This window comes from Artibeus jamaicensis, unplaced genomic scaffold (genome assembly GCF_021234435.1).
Source record: "Artibeus jamaicensis isolate MK-2021 breed Jamaican fruit bat unplaced genomic scaffold, CSHL_Jam_final scaffold_1031, whole genome shotgun sequence".
Classification (NCBI taxonomy): domain Eukaryota; kingdom Metazoa; phylum Chordata; class Mammalia; order Chiroptera; family Phyllostomidae; genus Artibeus; species Artibeus jamaicensis.
In genome coordinates, this window is record NW_026522026.1 from 5,834,761 (window position 1) to 5,858,457 (window position 23,697).

At 41.0% G+C, this 23,697-nt stretch overlaps 1 protein-coding gene across 1 annotated transcript; it reads left to right on the forward strand.

Annotated features, from left to right (window-relative positions):
- The first annotated feature begins 11,286 nt into the window (after nucleotides 1-11,286).
- Nucleotides 11,287-16,974, forward strand: CXCL13 (C-X-C motif chemokine ligand 13). Its single transcript, XM_037147071.2, has 4 exons — nucleotides 11,287-11,393; nucleotides 12,981-13,113; nucleotides 16,324-16,404; nucleotides 16,709-16,974. The coding sequence occupies exons 1-4, from the start codon at nucleotides 11,330-11,332 to the stop codon at nucleotides 16,752-16,754; spliced, it is 324 nt and encodes a 107-aa protein (XP_037002966.2). The 5' UTR covers nucleotides 11,287-11,329; the 3' UTR covers nucleotides 16,755-16,974.
- The last annotated feature ends 6,723 nt before the right edge of the window (nucleotides 16,975-23,697 follow it).

Here is a 23,697-nt window from a genome sequence, read left to right on the forward strand (position 1 = left end):
CTCTCTAGACCAAAAAATAAATAAAAGGCTCACATCCAGACAGGTAACAGTTGCAGAGACACATTATCACACACACATACACACACACACACACACACACATAACCCCACCCCTGGTGAGACAACACACAATAGGGGTGATCTCACCACAAAAGCACTTCTTCCAAAGGAGTGACAGGTTGGTGCCCACCAACCCCAGGGATTTTTACCAGTGAGATGAGCCCCCAAAATGTCTTAAAAAGACAAATAGGCTTCTCTCCAGAGGTCCAAAGTACTATAGGAAACTAAGATTTCCTCCTCAAGGAGCTCATACAGTCTCATTCACCCTGAGACCCAATGAAAAGAACAGTAGTTTGAAAGTGCCTAAAAAAATAGCGCCTAGACTATATGTGGAAGAGATTTCTTTGCTCGACTAAAAGCATCTGATTATCAGATGCCCCTGGAGACTTGAGGTATAGTTGAAGTGCTCCCTAGAGATGAAGGCATGGTGGATTCCATTATTGCACTCTGTACCTAACCTCTTGGCACACAGGTGGATGAGCCCTGATTCAGAACCCCCCGCCACTTTGCTAGGACAGGCAGGGGTAAACACTTACGGCAATCTCCAAACGCCTTGCTGAAACTAGAGAGTGTGGGTGGTTGCAGCAGTGCCCTGCTCCCTGGCTGGGGCAGCTGAGCATGAATGGTTGTGGCATTTGTCTGCTCCCCAGCTAAAGTCTGCAAGTGTTGACAGTTGCAATGGTCCTTCATCTCCTAGCTAGGACTGGAGAGTGTGAGAGAACCTCTCATACTCCTAACCTAAATCTAGTGTGGATACACAAATAAGACATTCTCTTGCTGTGTTGCTGAAGTCAGCAGTCGTGGCAGTCACGACATTTTCACTTGCCTTTCTGAGGCAGGCGAGAGTGCCCTGCTCACTGTATTATCCAGCTACCTTGCTAAAGCCAGCAGGCAGTTGCAATCTACACAGGGGATGCTCCTTAATCGCCTGGCCCTGGTGGCCAAGGGGCTTAGCACTCTTGGGCTCCACAGGACCTAAAAAAGAGAGTTCAAGAAACAGTTCTTGGAAGGCTACCCTCTGCATACTGCACAGACCACAGACTGAAACACAACCCCAATCTTTTTTAAAAAGCACTAGTCATTTAGTTTGGAGCTTTAGTCTGAAGGACAGGCTTCTTGTTTCACATATATCTATAGGCTAAGAAGGCAGTCCCAGGGAATGCAAACAGGGAGACACCATCCTTGCACACCCAGAAAAGAACTTATATACTCAATCTGTAGCCCCACTTTTTGCAACTGTCACCCAGGGGACACCTCCAGATCTCCTGGTCTGGAGGCCCACAGGTATTACAACTGCAGCCTTACAGAACTGTATATATTTGCATACTCTAAAAGCTGCTGCCTGATGCTCTGGCTTCCAATCACCCTGAGACTAAGTATTAACTGAGATTCCTCCCTTTTGAATACTGACAAGTCTTGGCACACCCTCAACAATGGGAACATATAAAAATAAATTAGGTTACTTAGAAAATCACAAAGTTTCAAGAGACAACCAGGAGCTAAGGCAATGTTGAACAAGAAGAATCATTACCCATATGAGGCAATTCCTTCAAGACTGAGAGAGTTGTGGCTGTTTCTCCTAATACATAGAAACAAACACAGAGTCAAACAAAATGAGGAAATACAGCAACAGGTTCCAAGTGAAAGAACAAGACAATATCCCAGAAAAAAATACCTTAATGATACAAAGATAAATAACTGACTTGATAAAGGGTTCAAAGTAATAATCACAAAGATGATCACCAAACTCAGGAGAAACACAGGTCAACACAGTGAAAACTTCAACAAAGAGACAGAAAACTTAAGAAAGCACAAAACAGAAATAACAAAGTTAAAGAATACAATAACTAAACTGAAAAATATACTAAAGGGGTTCAACATCAGACTAGATGAAGTAGATTAATGAATTGGCAAACTAGAAGATAAAGCAATAAAACACCAAACAGAACAGAAAAAAATAATAAAATAAAATAATGAAGATAAGTTAAAAGACCTCTAGGACAACATCAAGTGGAGTAATATTTGCTTCCCAGGAATCCCAGCCAGGGAAGAGAGAGAGAGAGAGAGAGAAAAGGACAGAAAATTTATTTGAAGAAATAATGGCTTAAAAAGACCTCCCTGATTTGGGAAAGGAAACAGACACCCAGGCCCAGGAATCCTAGAGAATTCCAAACAAAGTGACCCCAAAGAGGCCACACCAAAAATTATAATTAGAATGTCAAAAGTAAAAGAGAGAATCCTGAAAGCAGCAACAGAAAAACAAATTGTTACTTACAAGGGAGAACCCATAAGGTTAATAGCAGAATTTTCAGTGGAAAATTTGCAGGTCAGAAGCAAATGGCATGAAATATTCAAAGGGTTGGGAAAAAAACAACTTCCAACCAAGAATGTGCTACCTGGCAAGGTTATTCTTCAGATCTGAGAGAGAAAATAGTTTTCCAGACAAGCAAATGTTAAAAGAATCACTACTAAATCAGCCTTACAAAAATATTAAAGGGACTTCTTTTAGCTGAAAGCAAAGGGCAAAAAAAAAAAAGTTAAAGTCACTCATACATTAGTAGGAAGGTTAAAAGACAAAAGCAGTACAATTAACTAAAAGTACAATACTTAGTTAAAGAATACATTAAATAAAAAGATGTAAAAACTGATCTCAAAGACATGAAACATAGAGGAAGAAGTAAAAATGTAAAATTTTGAAGTATGTTCTAATTTAAGTTGTGATCAACTTAAAATAGACTTATAAACATAAGATGATGTATATAAACCACAAAGTAACCACAATGCAAAACTTACAGTAAATACACAAAAGAAATAAGAAAAGAATTTAAGTAACACTAAAGAAAGAAAGTCATCAAACCTCAAGGGAAGAAAGGAGAATAAAGGAACAGAGAGAAACTATGCTAAGGGATATAAGACAGACATAGAAAGATAAATACTACATGATTTCACTTATACGTGGAATATAAAAAACAAAACCCAAGCTCATAGATTCGGAGAAAGGATTGATGGTTGCCAGAGGACATGGGGTTTCGGGGGATTATTAAAATGGGTAAAGGGGATTAAGAAGTACAAAATTCCAGTTATAAAAAATAAGTCATGGTATATAAGGCACAGCATGGGGTATATGCTCAATAACATTGTATTAACTTTATAAGGCGACACATGGTAACTAGATTCATTGGGGCGATCATTTCACAGGCATTCAAGTGTCAAAGCAGTATGTTCTTCACCTGAAACTATTATAATATTGTATGTCAATTATTCCTCAATAAAAAAGGCAGCAGTGGCTTGGAATATGAATTGGCAATGAAAGTGGAAAAAAGTAGACAAAGCCAAGCACTTTAACAGATACAAGTAGCAATTCCTAGAGATCAAATAAATACGGGGATTAAGGGAGATGAAAGAATTAAAGATGATTTACTGGTTTCTGAACAACTTGGTGAATGATGATGCCCTTTGCTATGACCAGGAATACTTGAGGAAGATCGAATTTTGGAGAAACTAAGTTCAGTTGTAAATTTAATTGGTTGGAGGGACCTAAGAGTTCTCTCTGAAGAAATGAGCAGTAGGCTGTTGGATAGATACCAACATGAGTGGACTTACATCTAAATTTGAAGCAGGGCAGAGATGTGCTTGCCTAGGCAGAGTACACAGAGAGATGAAGAGCTTAATGTCAGGTGAGAGGAAGAGGAGGCACTGGCAAAGGAAAATAAGGCCAAGAGGATTCCCCGGGAGCACCTGAGGCCTAAGGATCAGCAGATAGTAAAAGAACAGAGTAATATACCCCACACCTTCACGACCAAATAGAGCTGCTCTTGCTGGAAAATGAAACCATTGACTTTCCTTTAAAACACCCAGGACTCCATATATAGTTGTAACACACAGATATGCTAGATGAAAAAAGGAAATGATGAAATAATCGTACATGATAGAATCTGAACAGGAGGAACAAGGTAACTATTTTGTGAACTTTCACTGTGTGTGCTTTGAAAGGCTAGAAAACTTGTCCAGCACTTTGACATTGGTATGTGGTGGCCTTCCTGTTCTCAGAGAGCATTGTAATCACAGAAGGTCCTCACTCAGCTGCTGCCGAGGCCCAACATGATTGCATGCCAGAGAACTGATACACAAGTTGATTTTGCAACCTCGGGGCCAAGAAGTTGGAGCCGGACCAGAATTTGTTGGATTACTTCAGATTTTTAGGGGTTTTTCTCCCCTCCTTGATTAACATTTCAGCCTAATCAAAAAATCTCAAACCTCACATTATTTTTTAAAAAGCAATACACCAAATCAGATAAATGAATTCAATGTTGAAATAATATGCGACTCAGCTCTCCCACCAGCACTGCAGGACCTTTACCTGAGGACAGGGTTTTCCCTCTATGCAAGCTGTTTCTGTAAGTAATGCTGCCATCTAGCAGTCTTCTCACAAGTCACCATCCTAATAGATAGAAACCAAATTTTAGATAGCCACATTTTAGGTTTGTCTGAGATCCACCATATTTGAACTTGAATAAAACTTGATATATAAATTTTAGTACCTTTGAAAAACACCCTTTCGACAGATATGGGTCCTGAAACCACTGTCTGGCAAACAACAGGCTATTGTAAGCAGCTCAGTGGAGAGGGAAATGATGGCAAAACACCCGCTTTGTAAAACATCAGTACGTATGTAACTGATACAAACCACCACTGGTATTGTCTGTACTTTTAAATTTTCATTTATTTATTTTTAACATATTTTATTGATTATGCCATTTCAGTTGTCCCATTTCTCCCCCTTCATTCAACCCTCCACCCTGCACACCCCTCCCTTCACATTCCCTCCTTTAGTTCATGTCCATGTGTCATAAGTTCTTTAGCTTCCACATTTCCCACACTACTCTTGCCCTCCCCTGTCTATTTTCTCCCCACCATCTATGCTACGTATCTCTGTACATTTTCCCCCCTCTCCTCCTCCCACTCCCCTGTTGCTAACCCTCCATGTGATCTCTATTTTTGTGGTTCTGTTCCTGTTCTAATTGTTTGCTTAGTTTGCTTTTGGTTTAGGTGTGGTTATTGATAATTGTGAGTTTGCTGTCTTTTACTGTTCATATTTTTTATCTTCCTTTTCTTAGATAAGTCCCTTTAACATCTCATATAATAAGGGCTTGGTGATGATGAACTCCTTGAACTTGACCTTATCTGAGAAGTACTTTATCTGCCCTTCCATTCTAAATGAAAGCTTTGCTGGATAGAGCAATCTTGGAGGTAGGTCCTTGTCTTTCATGACTTGGAATACTTCTTTCCAGCCCCTTCTTGCCTGTAAGGTCTCTTTTGAGAAATCCGCTGACAGTCTGATGGGAACTCCTTTGTAGGTGACTGTCCCCTTATCTCTTGCTGCTTCTAGGATTCTCTCCTTCATTTTCATCTTGGCTAATGTAATTATGATGTGCCTTGATGTGTTTTCCCTCTTGGGTCCAACTTCTTTGGGACTGTCTGAGCTTCCTAGATTTCCTGGAAGTCTACTTTCTTTGACAGATTAGGGAAGTTCTCCTTTATTATTTATTCAAATAAGTTTTCCACTCGTGGCTGTTCCTCTTCCCCTTCTGGTACCCCTATAATTTGGATGTTGGAACGTTTAAAGATGTCCTGGAGGTTCCTAAGCCTCTACTCATTTTTTTGAATTCTTGTTTCTTCATTCTTTTCTATTTGGTTGTTTCTTTTTTTTTCTGGTCCACTCCATTGATTTGAGTTCCAGTTTTCTTCCCATCACTATTGGTTCCCTGTGCATTTTCCTTCATTTCACTTAGTGTAGCCTTCATTTTTTCATCTAATTTGTGATCAAAATCAACCAGTTCTGTGAGCATCCTGATCACTAGTGTTTTGAACTGTGCATCTGATAGGTTGGCTAGCTCTTTGTTGCTCAAAAGTATTGGCTCTGGGGCTTTTATTTGTTCTTCTACTTGAGCCATAATGTTTTGGTCAGGTCACATCTGTTACATAAGAGGGACAGAGCTTTAGGTATTCAACAGGGTGGGGCAACTCACATGGCTGGGTTGTGATGCTGTATGTAGGGGGCAGGGTAAGAGAGGAAACAATGGCAGTTGCTCTGCTCTCTCAGATTTCGGTCCCCTCTGCTGCTTCCCACAAGAAAACTGGGCCCTTCTGGTGCTGGTTCTTGGGTGGGTGGGCTTGTGTATGTTCTAGGACCCTGTGGGTCTCTCCAATGAACTCTCCTGTGAGCCTGGGATCCTCTCCCATCACCTCAACCCTGGAAAGTTTTTCCAGTTGGTGCTTTTAGGTTTTATTTCCCATCACTGGGGGAGCACTGGGTTGTGCAGACTGTCTCACTGCTCTCTCTCTCTCTTTTTTTTTTTTGCTGGTTTATCTATGCACAAATGTGTGTCCTTGGTCAGCCAACCGCCTTGTGCACCTCGTCTCCTCCCCCACCCAGGTCTACCAACCACTGCCTCCTCCAGCCAGGACCCCTCTCCACAGACTCTGCCCCTCTTACCAGTCTGGATGAATAGTTCATTGTTATTGGGCTTTGGTACAGTTCAATCTTCTGTCCTGGTTGTGTTTTTGTTTCTAAATCTTTGTTGTCCTTAAATTTGGTTGTGTGAGGGGGTACAGTGTTTCCACCTGTGTCCCCATCTGGGCTGGAAGTCCCTGGTATTGTCTTTTAAAAAGCAGATCAACATCTTTGTTGAAAGTGGGTAAAAATAGAGTGTAGGTGATCAGAAAAACAGATTTTTGACCACAGGAGGTTTAAACTCAAAGAATATATGTTTGAGGGAAACCTAAGTGACATTTTAATCCATGTCAGGAGCTTCAACGACAAACTAAGCCAAAGTTGTTTCTTAAGAAAGATAAATAAAGTGTAAAGATCTGCTGTACAACATTGTACCTATGGTGTACCTTCTGTATGGTACACTTGAAAAGTTAAGAGGGTAGACCTCATGTCAAGGGTTCTTACCACAATAAAATAAAATAAATAAGAAAACAATAAAGAGAATACATTTTTGTGTTTCTACATTTATCGAGTATTTTCTCTTTGCCCAAACACTGTCCTGGCACTGCTATGTTCCCTGCACAGCTCTCTACGAAGCTGCTACTGTTACAAGTCCTACCAACACAGGAGAAACCGAGCCATGGAGACATAAAAAGGCAAGTGCAAGAGTGGGGATAAAACCCCAGATAGCCTCATTTCAGAACCTGAGCCCTCACCTGCCGGGTTACAATCCTTTCTCTCATGCTGAAAGGTATGTGGCAGCAAATGGATGTCAGATTTTCAGCAGGTTAAAACATTTGTTAACAGAATAAAATAAGCTTCTGTTTTCTAGTTGAGTTGCTTTGCAAATGAAATGAAAATAGTGTTCTCAATTTGGTCAGAGGCATTTGTCTTGTCTCTGATTTACTTATAGACTATTTAAAATTCTAAGACTTTTCTCCCTTTAGTCATTTTAAACTTTGCCATGGGCCCTCTGTTCCATGTCCATTGGCTAGCTAGATGGGTAGATACTTTGCACAGTTGCGCCACCTATCTTTCAGTGACATTTCACTTCCTGATAGCTTGAGACTTTCCTTGTTATGACTGCTTTGCATTGAGCTGTCAGCAAGCACATTTGTCCTGTCTGCCTTCACTAGGGAACATGTGCGTCTCGCTCTAAGGAGCTGACTTGTGCAAACATTTCTCTGAAGACAATTTGAATTACATGTGACGTGTACTACTAGACCAGTGCTTCTCAGCCTTTAAGGTGTATTCAAATTACTGGAGAATTTTGTTAAAATGCAGGACCTGAGATCGTGCATCTTTAACAAGCTCTCAGGGGAAGGTGATTGTACTAGTCCCTGGGCCACAGTTTGAGTGCTGAGGTCCTCGAAACTACTCAGTTTTGGGGGGTCTGGAGAGAACATTTCATTTGATTCAAAATCAGGGGAAAAGCCCTCCCTATAATTTTCTCATTTCCACTAAGTTTTTAGATCTCAGATCATAAATATCAGTTTTGATATAAGTCAAGTTATATGTTTTTATGTTTGCAAGCAAATATATTTATAAAAGCTATTTTAAAATTTAAATGTTTCCATTTGGGCCCTCAGTCTATTGGTTCAAAATACTTTTCATTTTGCTTTTCAAAATTTGAAATTTACATCCCTGAAGTCATACTTGGAACTTCTAGAATCATCTGGCTGTCAGAGAGCTGTGTAACCTCCCATCCCATCTTGGGGCAGGCAGGTATAAGGTTCTTTCATCAGTAAAAACTAAATCCAGAACTCAGAGCATTAAAGGGACAAAAATCAAGTTTTGGAATTGCTCTAGAATTAGTTCCTGGACTCAGCAGTCCTACTTCAACAGGTGTCAACTGGAATTTTCTAGATTTTCCAGGTAACTTTGTCCCTGTGTTCTTCTTGTTATCGTCAGCATCACTCATGTTTGCTCTAACAAGGAAACATCTAATAGAGATAAATGTAAAACTCCTACACTTGGGTCCCAAGACCAAATTGCAAAAGAGTAAAATGTAAAAAACATAGGCAGAAATTGTCCGTTTTCAAAAGAAACAAAAATTTTGTTGCCTGCCAGGTCCATGCCAGTGACCAGAATACTGTTATTCAGTCTCAGAATGCCTCAGCAGAACAATAGTGCCCGAGGCAAAAAGGGGCGATGGCTTCCTCCACTTTGCACTGGCAAAGCCACACTTGGGACCGTGTGGCATTTGGATGTCTGTACATGTCTGAGTGTGTGTGTGTATCTGTGAGTCAGAGAAGGTATGGGAAGGCAGAAGAAAGGGCAGTCAGGATTTAGGAGAAACAATGAAAGTGACTGACAAGTTTCAAAAAGATAAACCAAATGGTAGTTTATCTTTTTGAAGATAAGTGAGGGGAAAAAAGATGGCGAGAGAGCTTCGCATTGTGTTATAAGTTAAAAGACATAGGAATATTTACCTCTGAAGTGTGTACACATGAGTTTTAGATTAGAAGTTAGTAAAATATTGACAATGGGTGGATGGATGGAAGGATGGACCGACAGATAGGCATCTATTGAATTTATTCTATGTGCTAGGCACTCTGCTGAGAACTGACATAAACTAAACAGTGTTACTCTCCAAACAATCCTTTGAAATTAGCATTGTCCCCATGTGAAAACTGGTGAATGTGAGACACAGATAAATTATGTGACCTGTCCAAAGTCATTGACTGAGTGACCTTACAGTTTGTGCTGTTAACATTTCATTTATAACCATGTGTGACAATCACAGGGATTCACTGCTCAGATCCCCCTTAAAGAAATAACTTGCCGGCCAGCTGTGAGAAGTGTAGTTAGCTGACAGCTTCCAGCTGTTGACAACCTCAGAATCTACTCTGCAATCCTGCTGGAGACCATGCTGTTTCTTAGAGGCCCCAGCCAGCGGCTGAGCATGGCTGGGGTAATAGGGACTGGGCATCTCTGCCCACTGTGGGGCTCCTTCGATACACAGTCTTTTCTCAGGACTTCCCCACTGAGTTCTCATACTCCATCAGTCAGCCTGGCAGTCCGAGGCTCTCCTTGCCCGCTCCTGCCTCCTGCTCCCTTTTGTCTATTACAGAAATCATTTCGAAAAACAAAAACAAAATAAGAACTTCTTTTACTCCACCATCCATTCTCAGCATTTGCTTCCTGTGGGGCCCAACTGACATACCATGTCTTCAAATATTTGGAGTGCCATCCTATGAAAGAGCATTTGCAATTGTTTCCCTGTGGTAATACAGGGTCAATGAGGACAAAGAGAACTATTAGGGAAGAAGCTTTCATATATATGTAAGCTCTCTATTACCTAGACCTGCCCAAACAGTAGAAGGGGCTGCCTGAAGACTGATGAGTCCCCAGTTCCTGCACCGAGTCCTTCGGACCAACAGAGGCTGTTTGTTGTAAGAAGGTTGTCCTCACCACCACAACCCCTGCGTGACAACCGGAACACCTAGGATGTTAAACACCAGCAACACTAGTCAAGGAGGAAAAACCAGATTGTCGAGAAAGCCACAGCAGGAAGACCAAACCTCTGGTGTGTCGGCTGTTCCGTGGCTCTGGGTTCACACCTGCACACTTGTGCACTCCCAGGGTGGCCCGAGGTACTTCAGGACACCCCGGCCACTGTCCACATACTGTTCTCATTTTTAATAAAAAATTTCCAAGCAAGTGAGTTAAGGCCGTGGGTTGATTGTTTCTGTGAGTCATTTGGCCACATAAACACCATACTGCACACATGCTTTATTGAACAAACTGTAATATAGGTTCAGCATCCGATGAAATTCTAATGACGCCCTCCACTGAAACCTAGTTCTTAAGTTCAATTAATGTATCCCAGAACCAGAAGGATTTAATTCCTCAAGGCCATTGCTTCCTTTCCTTCATCAAGACACCAGCACACCAATGAGGGGGCAGGCACTTGCCCCCTTCCTGTATTTCCATGATAGTTAAATTACGTAAGTAATCATGTATTTCAGATAGAAAAATAAGAGGTGGGAAAGTCTGGTAGAAAAACAGTAACCTAGTCAGCATAGGGGTCTGCACACAAGGAGACACTCATTAGATCTGCATTTATAGGGTCTGGCACAAACAACACCCCTTTTTATTACAAACCCTTTTGCTACAAAATCATAAGCATGTAATTCTGTAACATAACAATATCACACTCAAGCACACCATCTGACATTTTAGGTGAAATGTTCAAATTAAAACTATAAATTATTACACCCATATTATTACCCTACCAAACCACACTCAAACAGGTGTTACTTCCGCCGGATCCTGTATTTACAGGCCACTTACCAAAGGCTAGACTCTTGCAGGTGCTGAGGACACAAGGATGTGCCCGACAGAACCCCCAGTTTCATGGGGCACATACTCAAACTCTGTGGAGAAAGCCTGCCGGCCCCTCACTGAGAGAAGCTCGCACAGCCGCCATCACTGGCAGTGCTCCTAGGGGGAGTGCTGTGGAGCCCCCCAAACTGATGTCATTTCCCTCCCTCTTCACCCCTAAGTGCCTGCAGCATCCTTGCCACCTACAGTCTACATTTTCAAGAATCATGTTATTACACTGCAGTGTTTTGAAGCAAATTCATAAAATTTGCCAGAGAAGTTAAAAAAGGCAATCTCAGCAATATTTGGGGGCTTTTAAAATAACTGTTGACACAGCTGACCTGCTGGAGACAAAGGCAGTGGGAGGGCCCTTGCTGGTGAAATAAATAGGAGTCTCTGTGCTAACAGCCCACAGTTTAGAGCTGAAGTCTGAACTCCACCTTCAGGCAGAATGAGGTTCTTCCCCGGCTGTCTGCTTCTCATGCTTCTGGTCTGCAGCCTCTCTCCGGTCTATGGTGAGAACTTTCACTTATGATGTCATTGTCTTTTGAATAGAAATGGTCTTCAGCCATTTCAGTGAGAAAATGGGGGGAAATATGACTTAAGGAGGAAAAAACTGCTCACAGCTCCTGGATCTGTAGAAGTCAGGGGCTTGAGGATTTAACTCTTGGGGCTGGAAGCATTTATATTGTTACAATTGCTGGCCATAGAAGGAAGGATACTGGACAGCCCATGTCCCTGTGATTTACACTTGGTTTGTCTATTCCTGGCCTTTTTCAGATTTAGCTCTGCTATAACCAGTTCTTTCCATGTATCTCTTCTCTGTTCTGCCAGTCAGTGCTACCCCTTCTGACCGAATCCTTTATAGGGTTTAAAGACTGTTGACCTCAGTGGGCTGGTCTCCTGCAGGGAACATCTGATGCAACTCTGTATGGTTAGCACTGACATGAACCATTATAAGTACAACAGGAGTATTTAAGTACAAGCTTTCTGCAAAGAAGCAGACTTCCAAGTCTAAATGGGAAGGTGATCTTTGTGTAAATAGGCACATATCTACTTGAAGTGGTAACTTTTTATACACTGAATGAATCAGATGCACGTGCAGAATGATACACTTGACTCAGGTTTAGAGGACATATTTTCATTCTTAAAATGAAGGAAATATTTTTTCAATGATTATTTTGCTTTACATGTTATTTTCATTCTTCAAGACCCTCATCTCTTTCCTCCTCTATGAGGAAAGAGAGGAAAGCTTTCCCATTGCTCCTGGCAAAGTCCTCTGTTCCTGTCATGCAGGTGGGACCCTGGGTGAAGCACAACATGCTGTGGTATTTCAGTTTTTGCTCATTTGTTTCCCCCACTAAATTGTAAACACCGTGGGAGCTGGGTCTCATATTAGCAAATATATGTTAAACATGCTGGTAGGTGCTGGGATTAAAGAGGAAATAATTCATTAAAATACATGAGATGGGTTCCTTATGGTACTAGTCTAGTACTAATAACTCCTTGGATAAAAATAGTCTTCAATTGTTATTATTGGTTTTTGTTTGGTAATTATTTACAACTAAAATGGAGTACTAATGTATTAAACAAAACCAAAAAATACCTTCGACAATATTTCTGTTTCCTCAAACAGAGACTGACAAGGGGGACATTGAGTGTAACGAGAGAGAGAACTGTTATAGCTTGTTATTTATTGCTTCCAGGGCTCTGTGATGAGTTTTTGTCCTCAGTTTTTATGTGTTCGGAGTGAAGTTCAGTTGATTTTATACTGCATGAATTATAACTGAGTCGTAAGGCCCCATTGCAATGGTTCTTAAATTTTACTATGTAGACAATTACCCGAGTGCCAATATAATTCTATCACAAATTTCAGTGGTTGTTGTTTTTACAAAGCTAATTTTATTTTTAAGACTTTGGTAGAAAATGTTTGAAATTAAGTCAAGGCAAGCAGAAATACACCCAGGAAAGGGAAGTGGGAACTTCAAGCACCAACTTGCAATTTTTAAATCTTCAAATGCACTGTACAAAAGATCAGTAGTTAAGTTCTAGTTGTGAATTATATGCCAAGGGAATTGAAATAATGGAGTCTGTGTTTACAGGTGTCCTGGAGGCCCCTTATGTAAGATTCAGGTGTCAGTGCACCAAAGTTACCCATCGGATGCCCAGGTGGAACTCGATTAAACAGATTAAAACCTTTCCACCCGGGAATGGCTGCCCACACCTGGAAATCCTGTAAGTTGTAAGAAAAAGTATATGTTATTTTCTTCTCCCAGTGAAAATCAGATTCTATGTTTCCACGTAAAATTTAAACTTAAATTTTTAAAAAATTATAGCTGACACTCTATATTATATTAGTTGTGGTGTACAGCATAGTGGTTAGACATTTATATAATTTACAAAGTATTTTTCCTGATAAGTCTAGTACCCAACTGACACCAAGTAGAGTTATTACAATACTATTGACTATATTTCCTGTGCTGTACTTTATGTCCTATGGATATTTTGTAACTGCCAATTTGTACTTTATAATCACTTCCCCTTTCTTACCCAGTCCCCAACCTCTCCTTCCTTCTGGTGTCAATCAGTTTCTGCTCTGCATCTACGAGTCTGTCTCTGTTTTGTTTGTTCAGAGTTTTGTCGTTGTTGTTGATATTTGTTTGTTTTCTATTTTTTAGATTCCACACATAAGTGAAATTATATAGTATTTGACTTTCTCTGTCTGCACATTACCCTGTAGGTCCACCCCGGTTGTTGTGAATGGTAGGCCATAGGCCACGTAGTATTCTTACTCAAGAATTTCCAAGTAATTTACTTTGAGGGTCAGTAACAATTCTCAGGCTAATACTGAGAGTCATCCATTTCTGTCCAGTGCTTATTATGCAGTGGCCCTAAGCTAAGTGCTTGACATGCATTCCTTTATTTTACTCCTTAGCCCTACTAAGGCCTGTGTATTGTTATCATTTCTTTACAGATGCAGAGCCTGAGGCTTAGGGAGGTTAACTAACTGCTCTAGGCACACCATTCCAGGGGGACAGAGCCAGGAACACTACTCACACTTTGCCCACTCCCAAGTGCCTTCTCGAATCCACCAACTTTGAAATTGCCAGCGAAAGCAGATACTTTGTTTCCCACTAAGAGCAAGACAAGGAGTATCCACAAAAGTCCTTTTTCTGAATCTCTGTTTTACAGAAATGACCTTTAGCTTTTGGTTCTATCGCCTTTGATCCCATAATTCTGAAGCAAGTGTTAGGCTAAGGGGACAGTACTGGCAGTGAGAAATTGAATAGATATTTTCTTTAATTGAAATAGTACAACCCCTTGCTTCTGTGACCCTCCCTTTTTTGCATTCCCAAAAAAATCTGTGGATACCTCTACCATAGCATTGTTCATGGCACATCAAATGAGACTTTACATTTCACACGAGAGCCCGGCTTCAGTGTCTGGCACAGTGCGAAACATTCTGTGAATGTTGGCTGCAATCATTACAGCACTGTGTCGAGACAATCAAGTTTGTCTCCCCTCTTTCACTCCTGCCAGAAAAGAAGTTCTTTGTGAGCAGGGGTCAGATACTATTCATTCCTCTATTCCTAATGCTTTATTCTTTACCTGGTATGTAGTAGCAGAGGCTCAACAAGCACCTGATTGTTACATTAAATATTTTAAATGGAGTCTGGAGTTCTTTTTGCGTATCACTACTTAGAACTTTGGTTTCTCCTTCTTGGACCCATCTTTAATGAACCAAGCACCAAAAACACCTTGAAGTATTAGACATAGCATCTTTCCAGGGCTTTGCTGACTTTGCTTTCATTAGAAGTTCTTCCTTTGGACTTTTTAGGCTTTTGAAATGTTTATAAACAGCTCACTTTTTTTCTTGTCCATTTCGATGTTAGTGTTTTGGGCTTCAGACTAATTGTATTCAACTTATAAAAATACATAATATCAAATATATATAAAATTTTTCATTGAAAAAGCATTATACTTTCACTAAGGTGTCTGCCAATGAAGGTCCTAACTAAGCCACAGTTATTGTCCTCCAAGTCAGAGCTGTGAAGTCCAGCCAGGACCTCGCTGGGAGCAGCTCTGTGGTTGAGTAGAAAACTGAGGCTTCTTTCTTTTTATGACATTTCCTCTGCCAGGAGTCCAGGCTCTCACCTCTCAATCAGGGAAAGTAATGCAACATCATTTTCTTGGTAAACTGACAAAAATTTAATTTCTTAACTTCTCACCAAATTCTGGTTACCTAATGAAAACCAGATACAGAATCAAAAGATGCAGATTATTATGTGAAACTCACAGCAGTCAGGGGTCCAAATATTACGTGTCCAGATGACCAGAAACCTGTTTTCCATCACGAACTCAGAAACCGAACTGGAAGCCTCTGCCCAGGAGCCCTCTTGTGGAATGGCCTCTGACTGCTTGTGATTCACTTAACAAGGGTAGAATTTCACAGCTAGATGGACAGATCCTTCCTGTTGGTCATTTTATAGCTAAGGGGCATCAGTAAATTCTCTTCTATGTGAGTTCACACCAATAAAGGGTAGATTTCCCCAGTCTGCTCTCTCCTGGGAGACTTCACTTCCTCCCCAGCAGGTGGAACATGCAGCACTGTGCCTGGCACTTGATGCCGGTTCAGGGTGTGCCCTATAAAGCTGTGGCTAAAGGGCGGGTTCTGGAGTCAGATAGCCTACATTTGTGTTTATGTACTTACTTTGCAGTCTTGGAAAACTTATATAGTAAACTCACTAAGCTTCAAGTTCCTCCTTATATAGTAAACTCACTAAGCTTCAAGTTCCTCTAGCATAGGGTTTTTGGTAGATTCATTGAGGTACTTCACATTACCTGCTGAGCATACTGCCTGGCACACTGTGAGTGCTTGCTCAATAGCAGCTGTTAATTATTGCTGCTGCCTTGGTTATTGCTTAATTTCTCCCAGCAGTGAAATCCTCACTAATCAGTGGTTCAACCAAAAAATGTGGATATCACTCACAGCAACCAGGTCTGACACCTCTCCCACATTAAGTTTCACGAAATTTTTTCAGGTAAAACGTCCTCAAGAGAGTGTGTTTTATAGTCTATTTTGTTCTCCCAAGCTCAATGCTCAAAAACATGGAAAAGATATTGTGATATGGCTTTAGAAATGAGCCAACTTTTGAGTTGGCTATTCAGTCTGTCTCCAACTCATGTAAGAGTTGTCAACAAAACATTAACCTTGGACTTGTAAGATTCTGTAGGCTTTGTAGGCGGTTCCACCAGCTCACACACATGTATCTGCAAATGGTGTTCTTCTTATTCTTCAGACCTCATGCTACAAATCACCTACTTCTGATCCAAAACTGCCTACCTCCAATTTGCTTCATCTGGGAATATTTATTTTTATATTCAAGTGGAAGATTGCTAAAATGTAACACTGCTTTATTTTTATTTCTGTTTATTTTCTTCCAGCGCCCGGCTAAAGAATGAGGCAACAATATGCTTGGATCCTAAATACCCAGAGACATTAAGCCTTTTGGAAAAACTAAAGAAGTAAGTTTGGCATATGAAAGTTTTGCATTTTCTAATTTGTACTGAAGGATTTCCCTTTCCTGGGCAGTCAAAATGGGTGCCATTTTAAATTTATGAGAGGTTTCTAAGACAGATGTTGCCCCCCCTTATTATTACTTATCTGATAGAGTTAAGTAACAGTTAAGGGGTGACTCATTCTAGCAGATCAGTACACTAAACCAGAAGCCAGTATCTGCAATATTCCTTGCTTGCTATCTCAGGGGAAAGCCACAGTGTCTGGTCTCTCTCTAAACACAACTCTCTTGTTTGTGTTTTTGTTTTATAGAGCACGTGAAGCTGCGCGTAAGCCAGTTGCTTCTCAGTGGAAATAGGAGGCTGATGGCAAAACCGCCACTAAGGACACCTGCATCCTTCCGCCTTCCTGCTCTGGGCTCCGACTTATGTTCCATGGAATCTCTCCCCTCAGCTCCCCTAAAACAGTGAGCTTCCCCATACAAACAAGCATGAGAAGACACGTAAAGATCACCCTTCAGAGGCTGATAGGGCAAATTTGAACAACTTTTTCCAAATAAAGTGCTTTATATACCTGGAGTTTGCATTTTTATTCATCAGGGAGGAAAGTTTTATGTAAGTTTCTTTGGATAGTGCACTGATTGTTGAAATTTAGACCGATTGTCTAAACTTTGCTAGAAAATAAGCAAGTGAGAATTTAAACCTCAAATCTGAACATCTGGCTTGAATTAAGAAGGAAATTATAGAGTTAATTTCAATCATTTTATACCCTAAGAAAAGTAGGCTTCTATAAGAGACTAGAAAAAAAAAACAACCAAAAACCCTGCCTGGAAAAGCCACAAAACTTCAGCCTGACAAGAGGCAGAGGGGTCCACATAGTAGGCGTCTTCCATTCAAAAGTTCTCTATTGAGAGGAGTGGGGGCCTTTTTCTACTTTTAAAAAGTCCTCTTATAAGAATTATTGTCACAGATAAAAACTAGTAACACTCAAGGAATTTAAGTTCCTCAGACTTACATTCATAGAATATTCAGGACATGTATTTAAAGGGTGATATTTGGATGTGCTACTCTTTACTATGTTTGCTTTGACAAACTTTTTTACTCACATCTTTTGCACAGACTTGTTTTCTGGTAGCCGATTCTACCATGCTTCCTATCTCACGCTTCTTAGTCGAATCTCATTCAGCAAACTTGAGCAAACATTGTACTTAATTATAAGCAATTTATTCTGAATGGAGCATCTCTTCAAATTTAGACATTCTTTGCATCAACATAATGAAAAGTAGGACTTTAACATGTTTCGTCTTCTTTGCATGCCACTTACCTTTGCAGATGATCTAAATTATATGGCAAAGGATGAGAGAAGTTATTCCTGATATTAAGACAAATGGGAAAATGTTTGACTTACAAGAGCCTCTTTCCCTTGATACACTCAATGTGATTTCCTCCAGAAATTTCCAATCCCCTACTGAAATCCATTTTCACTGTCTCATGAACTGATTTTAAAAACCTCTAGTTTCATTTGAAAAAGCTTTTCATTGGGTTTGACAAACAGAAGTGGCTGATTCTGAAACTCCCATCCCCTCCTGCCCCTGGTTCCAGCCCCGCTCTCCCACCACTGCACTGAGTTCTGCCGGGTTTGCGCCCCTGCCCCCTGCTTTCTGGGCAGGGGGCTCTCTCACAGCACACCCAGGTTCCCAGTTACATCTGGCTCTCTCTTTTGTTTTTCTTTTTTTATTTAAATAATTTTCTGAGGAAGAAGTAAAAAGCACTTATAACCACAGGGCGCAGCAAAAATAGGTTTACAGTGGTTCATATGGAAAATATTACAATAATAAATAATAATACAAGAGTAGACTCTGTGTTTTGCGTGCTCACAACTGTAAACATACTTTTCCCCACCCTGTACTGCATTTTCTATTGTTTACAAGTCAATGTTTCTTTATTACAAACACACACACACATAAATGGACTGTAAAATGTCACCAAAATCCTGCATTCTAGCATTTTTCAGATTTCCATATTTAGGGATCAGAAAACTTTTCATTCTTTAGTTTGGTTTTGGTCTTCTTTGAGAAGTGTAGCTAGACAAATACTCAGGAGCCTCAAATAAGAAATGTTCAGTAACTTTCTCAAGGCCTTACAGATACTCAACAACGAGCCAAACTCTGAATGCAGCCTGGCACCAGAGTCGAAGTTTCTAACTACTACACTGTGCCGACTCTGCATGAGACAGCTGTCATCGGCTGCAGTTTACAGAAGCAGAAATGAAGGCAAACAGACCTTCACTTGCCCCAAATCACATAACTAATAAGAGACAAAACCCAAATTCAAACCCAGGGCCACCTGACTCTTAAGCAAATGCTCCTAATCACAACGCCATGCTGCTGACACTTTTCTTATCCCTAAATGTATTTCTTACCTCAGCTCCATGGCCCAGCCTCCTTCACAGGGTCAATCAAAGCCAGGGGAAGGGTGGGAGCCCCAGAACACTCAGGCTTCCCATGGGTGGGGACACGCATGGGGTGCAGTCCAATACCCAGGGGACTGGATGGCTGAGAGGGCAGCAGGAAGGCGGTGGGCCAAGGCGGAGTGAGAAGCAAAAATGGCCAGTGAGGACTTCTAAATTTGCTCTTCTTACTGCACACGAACCCATCCTTCAAAAGTCACAGTAAATGTGGGGGCAGTCAGCCTGGTTTGGAACACGGATCTGAACCTATGGTTAGATGCAGGATAACTTGTTGAGGCAGGTAAGGGAGTGTCTGAGGAAAAGCCATCATAAGTAATCTGAGTGAGTTGGATCTGGAACGGGAGATAATAAAACAGGAAGGCAGATTTTAGGAGATTTTAGGGCTATGTACATTCACACATATACAAATGAGTTAGAATCCAAAGTGAAACAGAATGGAAGGTAAAAACAAAACAGGCTATTTAACTTTGGGAAACGGAATAACAGAGCTTTGAGGCCGGGCTACACAGGACCTCCAAGTGGCAGAAGGTGAGGAACCTCAACAGAGGGAGCTAAACCTCAAATTGCCTTGCTCACACCCACCCAACCATCAGAGGCCCAAGGAGAACATATTTGGTTTCTCCATGGAAAGCAGAACTCCCCCTTCCACCCATGGCAGGGGCCAGCCGACCTCACTGGGTCACGGCCAGCCCAGCTGGGTGGGTCTGTCCTGGTGGTCGTCTTTCTCGTCACCTTCCTTTCTACGCTCCTTCCCTCTTGATGAGAGGTGTCATGTAAGGATTGGTATCTATCCCAGGCTTCCTTGCTCTGAGGTAAAGTTTGGTGATACTTTTGAACAGAATGTGTGTGTCTACTGAAAACTTGGTATAACTGGGAAAGAAAGGGCATCCAAGGGTCAGAAGGGTAATAACTGAAAGAGAAGTGACAGCATTTCGTGACCCTCAAGGCCAGAAGGTCATTCTCCAAATGCCGTTTCTCTGAAGAGCATCAGCAGCAGCATCTGGAAACTTGTTAAAATACATATTCTCCAGCCTCTCCCCAGACCTACCGATTCACAAACTCAGGGGTTGGGCCCAGCAGTCTGTGTTTAACAAACTGTGGTATAATAAAATATATTTGTTTTTTGTCCCTGTTTCCAGGCACAGAGCTCCAAAAACCCTTGAAGTTTCCTAATAGGGGTGCTTTTTATTATTCACAATGAACCCCTTCCAACCATACCTGAGTTCATGCTACTGAAGTGACTATTGCCATACTCCTAGACAGCTTCAGGATGGGGGCTGGTTTCCAGAGGAACCAACCATGTGATTAGAAGGTTGGCATTCTCAGCCCTGCCCCTGAACCTCCACAGTGGGGGAGGGGCTGCATTTCCACTGCCGATGGCCAATGGTTTTTAATCAGGCATGCCTACACAATAGAACCTCCTTTAAAAAATTCCTGAACAATAGGGTTCAGAGAGCTTCTGGGTTGGTGAACATACTGAGGTGCTGGGAGGGTGTGCCAGGGGAAGGCATGGAAGTGATGTGCTCCGCTCCCTCGTACCTTGCTCCATGTATCTTGTGCATTTGGCTGTTCTGAGTTGTATCCTTTGCAACAACCCAGTAATAATAAGTAGACATGAGCTTATTGTGAGTTATTCTAGTGAATTATTAACCCTGGGGAGGGTGTAGCCATGGAAATCTCCAAATTATGGTCAGTTGGGCAAAAATGTGGATAGTCTGAGCACCCCATTTGCAGCTGGTGTCTGAAGTGGGGGCAATCTTGTGGGACTGAGCCCTGAACTAGTGTTAGAATTCAACTAAATGTTTGGACACCCAGCTGGTGTCCAGGAACTACAGGATTGGTTGGTGTCAGTAAACACTTGAGGGAAAAAAACACTTTCACAACCCGCCAACCAGCCCCCACCCCCCACCCCAGACAATTATGGTACTGCTAATGTTTGAAAAGCATTGTTCTAGGATACGAGCTCCAACCTGCACGGTATGTTAGAGTCATCCAGGGAACTTTCTCTTCTGAAATATGGGGTTAATTAAATTATAATTGATATACACTGGAACTTATCCTCTTTAAGTGTTCAGTTCAATTAATTATTTTGCACAGTCCCTATCTCAGTCAGCTTGGGCTGCTATAGCAAAGTACCACAGACTGGCTGACTTACACTAACAGATATTTATTACTCCTGGTCTGGAGGCTAGAAGTAGAAGATCGGGGTGCCAGCATGATTGGGTTTGGGTGAGAGCCTTTTTATGGGTTGCAGCCTGCTGACTTCTCATTGTGTCCTCTCGTGGAAGAGAGCAGAGGAAGGCACCAAGCTCTCTGGTGAATCTCATAAAAGTACTAATACCGTTCCTGAGGGCTCCACCTTCAGGACCTCATCTGGTGCTAATTACCCCCAAAGGCCCTACCTCCTAACACCATCACATGTTGAAGGGTAGAGTTTCAACATAGGAATTTGGTGGACAAATATTCAAACCATTACAGCCCTAGCCTTAGTTTTGTTCTTAAAATTTTGCCTTTTCCAGAATGTCATATACATGGAATCATACAATGCGCATCCTTTCGTCTGGCTACATTGCATGTTTTTGAGATTCATCATGTTATTGAATGTATCAGTGACTTATTCTTTGTTGTTGTTGGCTACTATTCCATTTAATGGATATATTCTAATTTGTTTATTCATTTACCAGTTGATGGGCATTTGAGCTGTTTCCAGTTTTTAGACATTATGAAGAAATATGTAGTTAATATTCAAATACAAATCTTTGTGGGAACATATGATTTTTGTTTCTCTTATCTAGATACCTAGAAGTAAGATTGCTGAGTCATATGGTAGGTGCATATTTAACTTTATAAAACACAGCTGACTTGCTTTCCAAAGTAACTATATTATTTTGCATTCCCATCAGCAATATATGAGAATTCCAGTGACTTCATGTCTTCACCAGCACTTGGTATTGTCAATATTTTAAATTTTAGACATTTCAGTAGGTGTTTAATGTTTTGTCTTAATTTATATTAAAATAGCTAATGATGTTGAACAGTTTTTAATGTGCTTATCTGAGATCCATGAATCTACATTAAAGATACACCTTACATGAAAGATTTTCTCTATTGAGTTACATTGGCAAAGTTAGCAAAAAGAAACTTACTTTAAATGTATGGGTAGACTTCTAGACTCCCATTCTGTTTAATTAATCTGTATATCTACCCTCACATCAACACCACATAGCTTTGATTAGTATAGCTTAATGGTAAGCAGGAGTTTTCTAACTTAATTATTTTTCAAAATTGTTTTATACCTAAGCCCTTTGCTTTTCCATATGAATTTTTTAATCTCCTTATCAATTTCTACTCCTCCCAAAATGATTTTATTGGGATTGTGTTGAATCTACAGATCAATTTAGGAAGAACTGGTATCTTAACAATACTGAGTCTTTGTTAAAACCAGAAAAATAGAGGTTAAAATCTCCTTAAAGAGATTTGGCCAGGAGACAGAAACCACAAGGAAAGAACATAGGGAGTGGAGAAGGCGGAACTACAAAACCAGTGGGGCTGAACAAGTAGAGGACCACCTGTTCAAGTTGTCTAGATTAAAATTTTTCCATTACTCAAAACCCAGAAAGCTTAGGTCATGCTTGCGCCACCCGAGTAGCCAGTAGCTAACAGCCACATTTGCTTCTATACAATGCTTGCTTGCTTGCATCTATAAAAAGACTTAGCTGTAAGCGCTTAGTGCGGCTCTCGTTTGCAGCTCTTATGAGCACCGCGTCTCCGGACACTCTGAGGGTCCGCGCCCCTGCGCAGGTTAAAACTTTGGCCAATAAAATAACATCTCTGAATCCTGAAAGTTTCTGACAATTTGTCTCTCGCGTTGGTGGATGCAACATCTTCCAGTCATGGTTACGATATACCTCTCCATTTATATATTTCTCTAATTTCTCTCGGCAATGCTTTGTAGCTGTTCACATTTTTATCTTGCAGTTTCCCTAAGCCAAACCGAGAGTATCTGTGGGAGCAATATAAGCATGTGTGTTCTTTATCATTCATATCATTTGGGAAGTCGTAGCCTAATTCTAATTGGAAGATATTGCTTCCTCGAATCACTTAAAGCAATTAGAAGGGAAGTCCTCAAAATCTCCCCACCAGATCTGCAAGTCTATACAAATCTCCTCCCATCCTTATCAATTTCCTTTGGCTACACTAAACATGGCAACCCTTGTCCTCATTCCTTCAAGGCCAATCTCTATTTACTATGTTTAAATCTGATCCCCTGTTACTATCTCAGGAGACACACTATTAACCATCCTCTTGTTTTCTATAATCAACCTTTCCTTCCCAATTAGTTCCATCTTTTTAAAAAGAGCCCAAGCAAAACAGCCTCTTCCTGGTCCTCTTCTGGCTATTGTCTCCTTTTCCTCCCCCTCCCTCACTGTCAAACCTCTTGAGTTGTTTGTTCTCAATAGTCATTTTGCCAGGGCTCTCTCACTCTTCAGCATCCTCCAAATAAATAAGGATTCCACTCCGTTACTGTTCTCAAACCACAGTCGGTAAGGTCACCAATGACCATTGTAGCAATATCAGTCAGCTATTTCCACACCAGAGCTATGTAGCTCAGTGCCTTACAACAAAAGCATTTATCTCTTGTCCATGTGTCTCCAGATCAGCTGAGGTTCAGCCAACAAGGTTGAGTTGGGGATTAATTCAGGTCATTTTTTGGGGAGGTCAGGTCTAGTCCATGCATCTCTCATCTTGTGGGGGGAAGGGAGTCAGATGTTATTGCAGGGCATATTATTCTCTGGGTGATAGCAGGTTCATAAGAGAGGGGAGCAGAAACA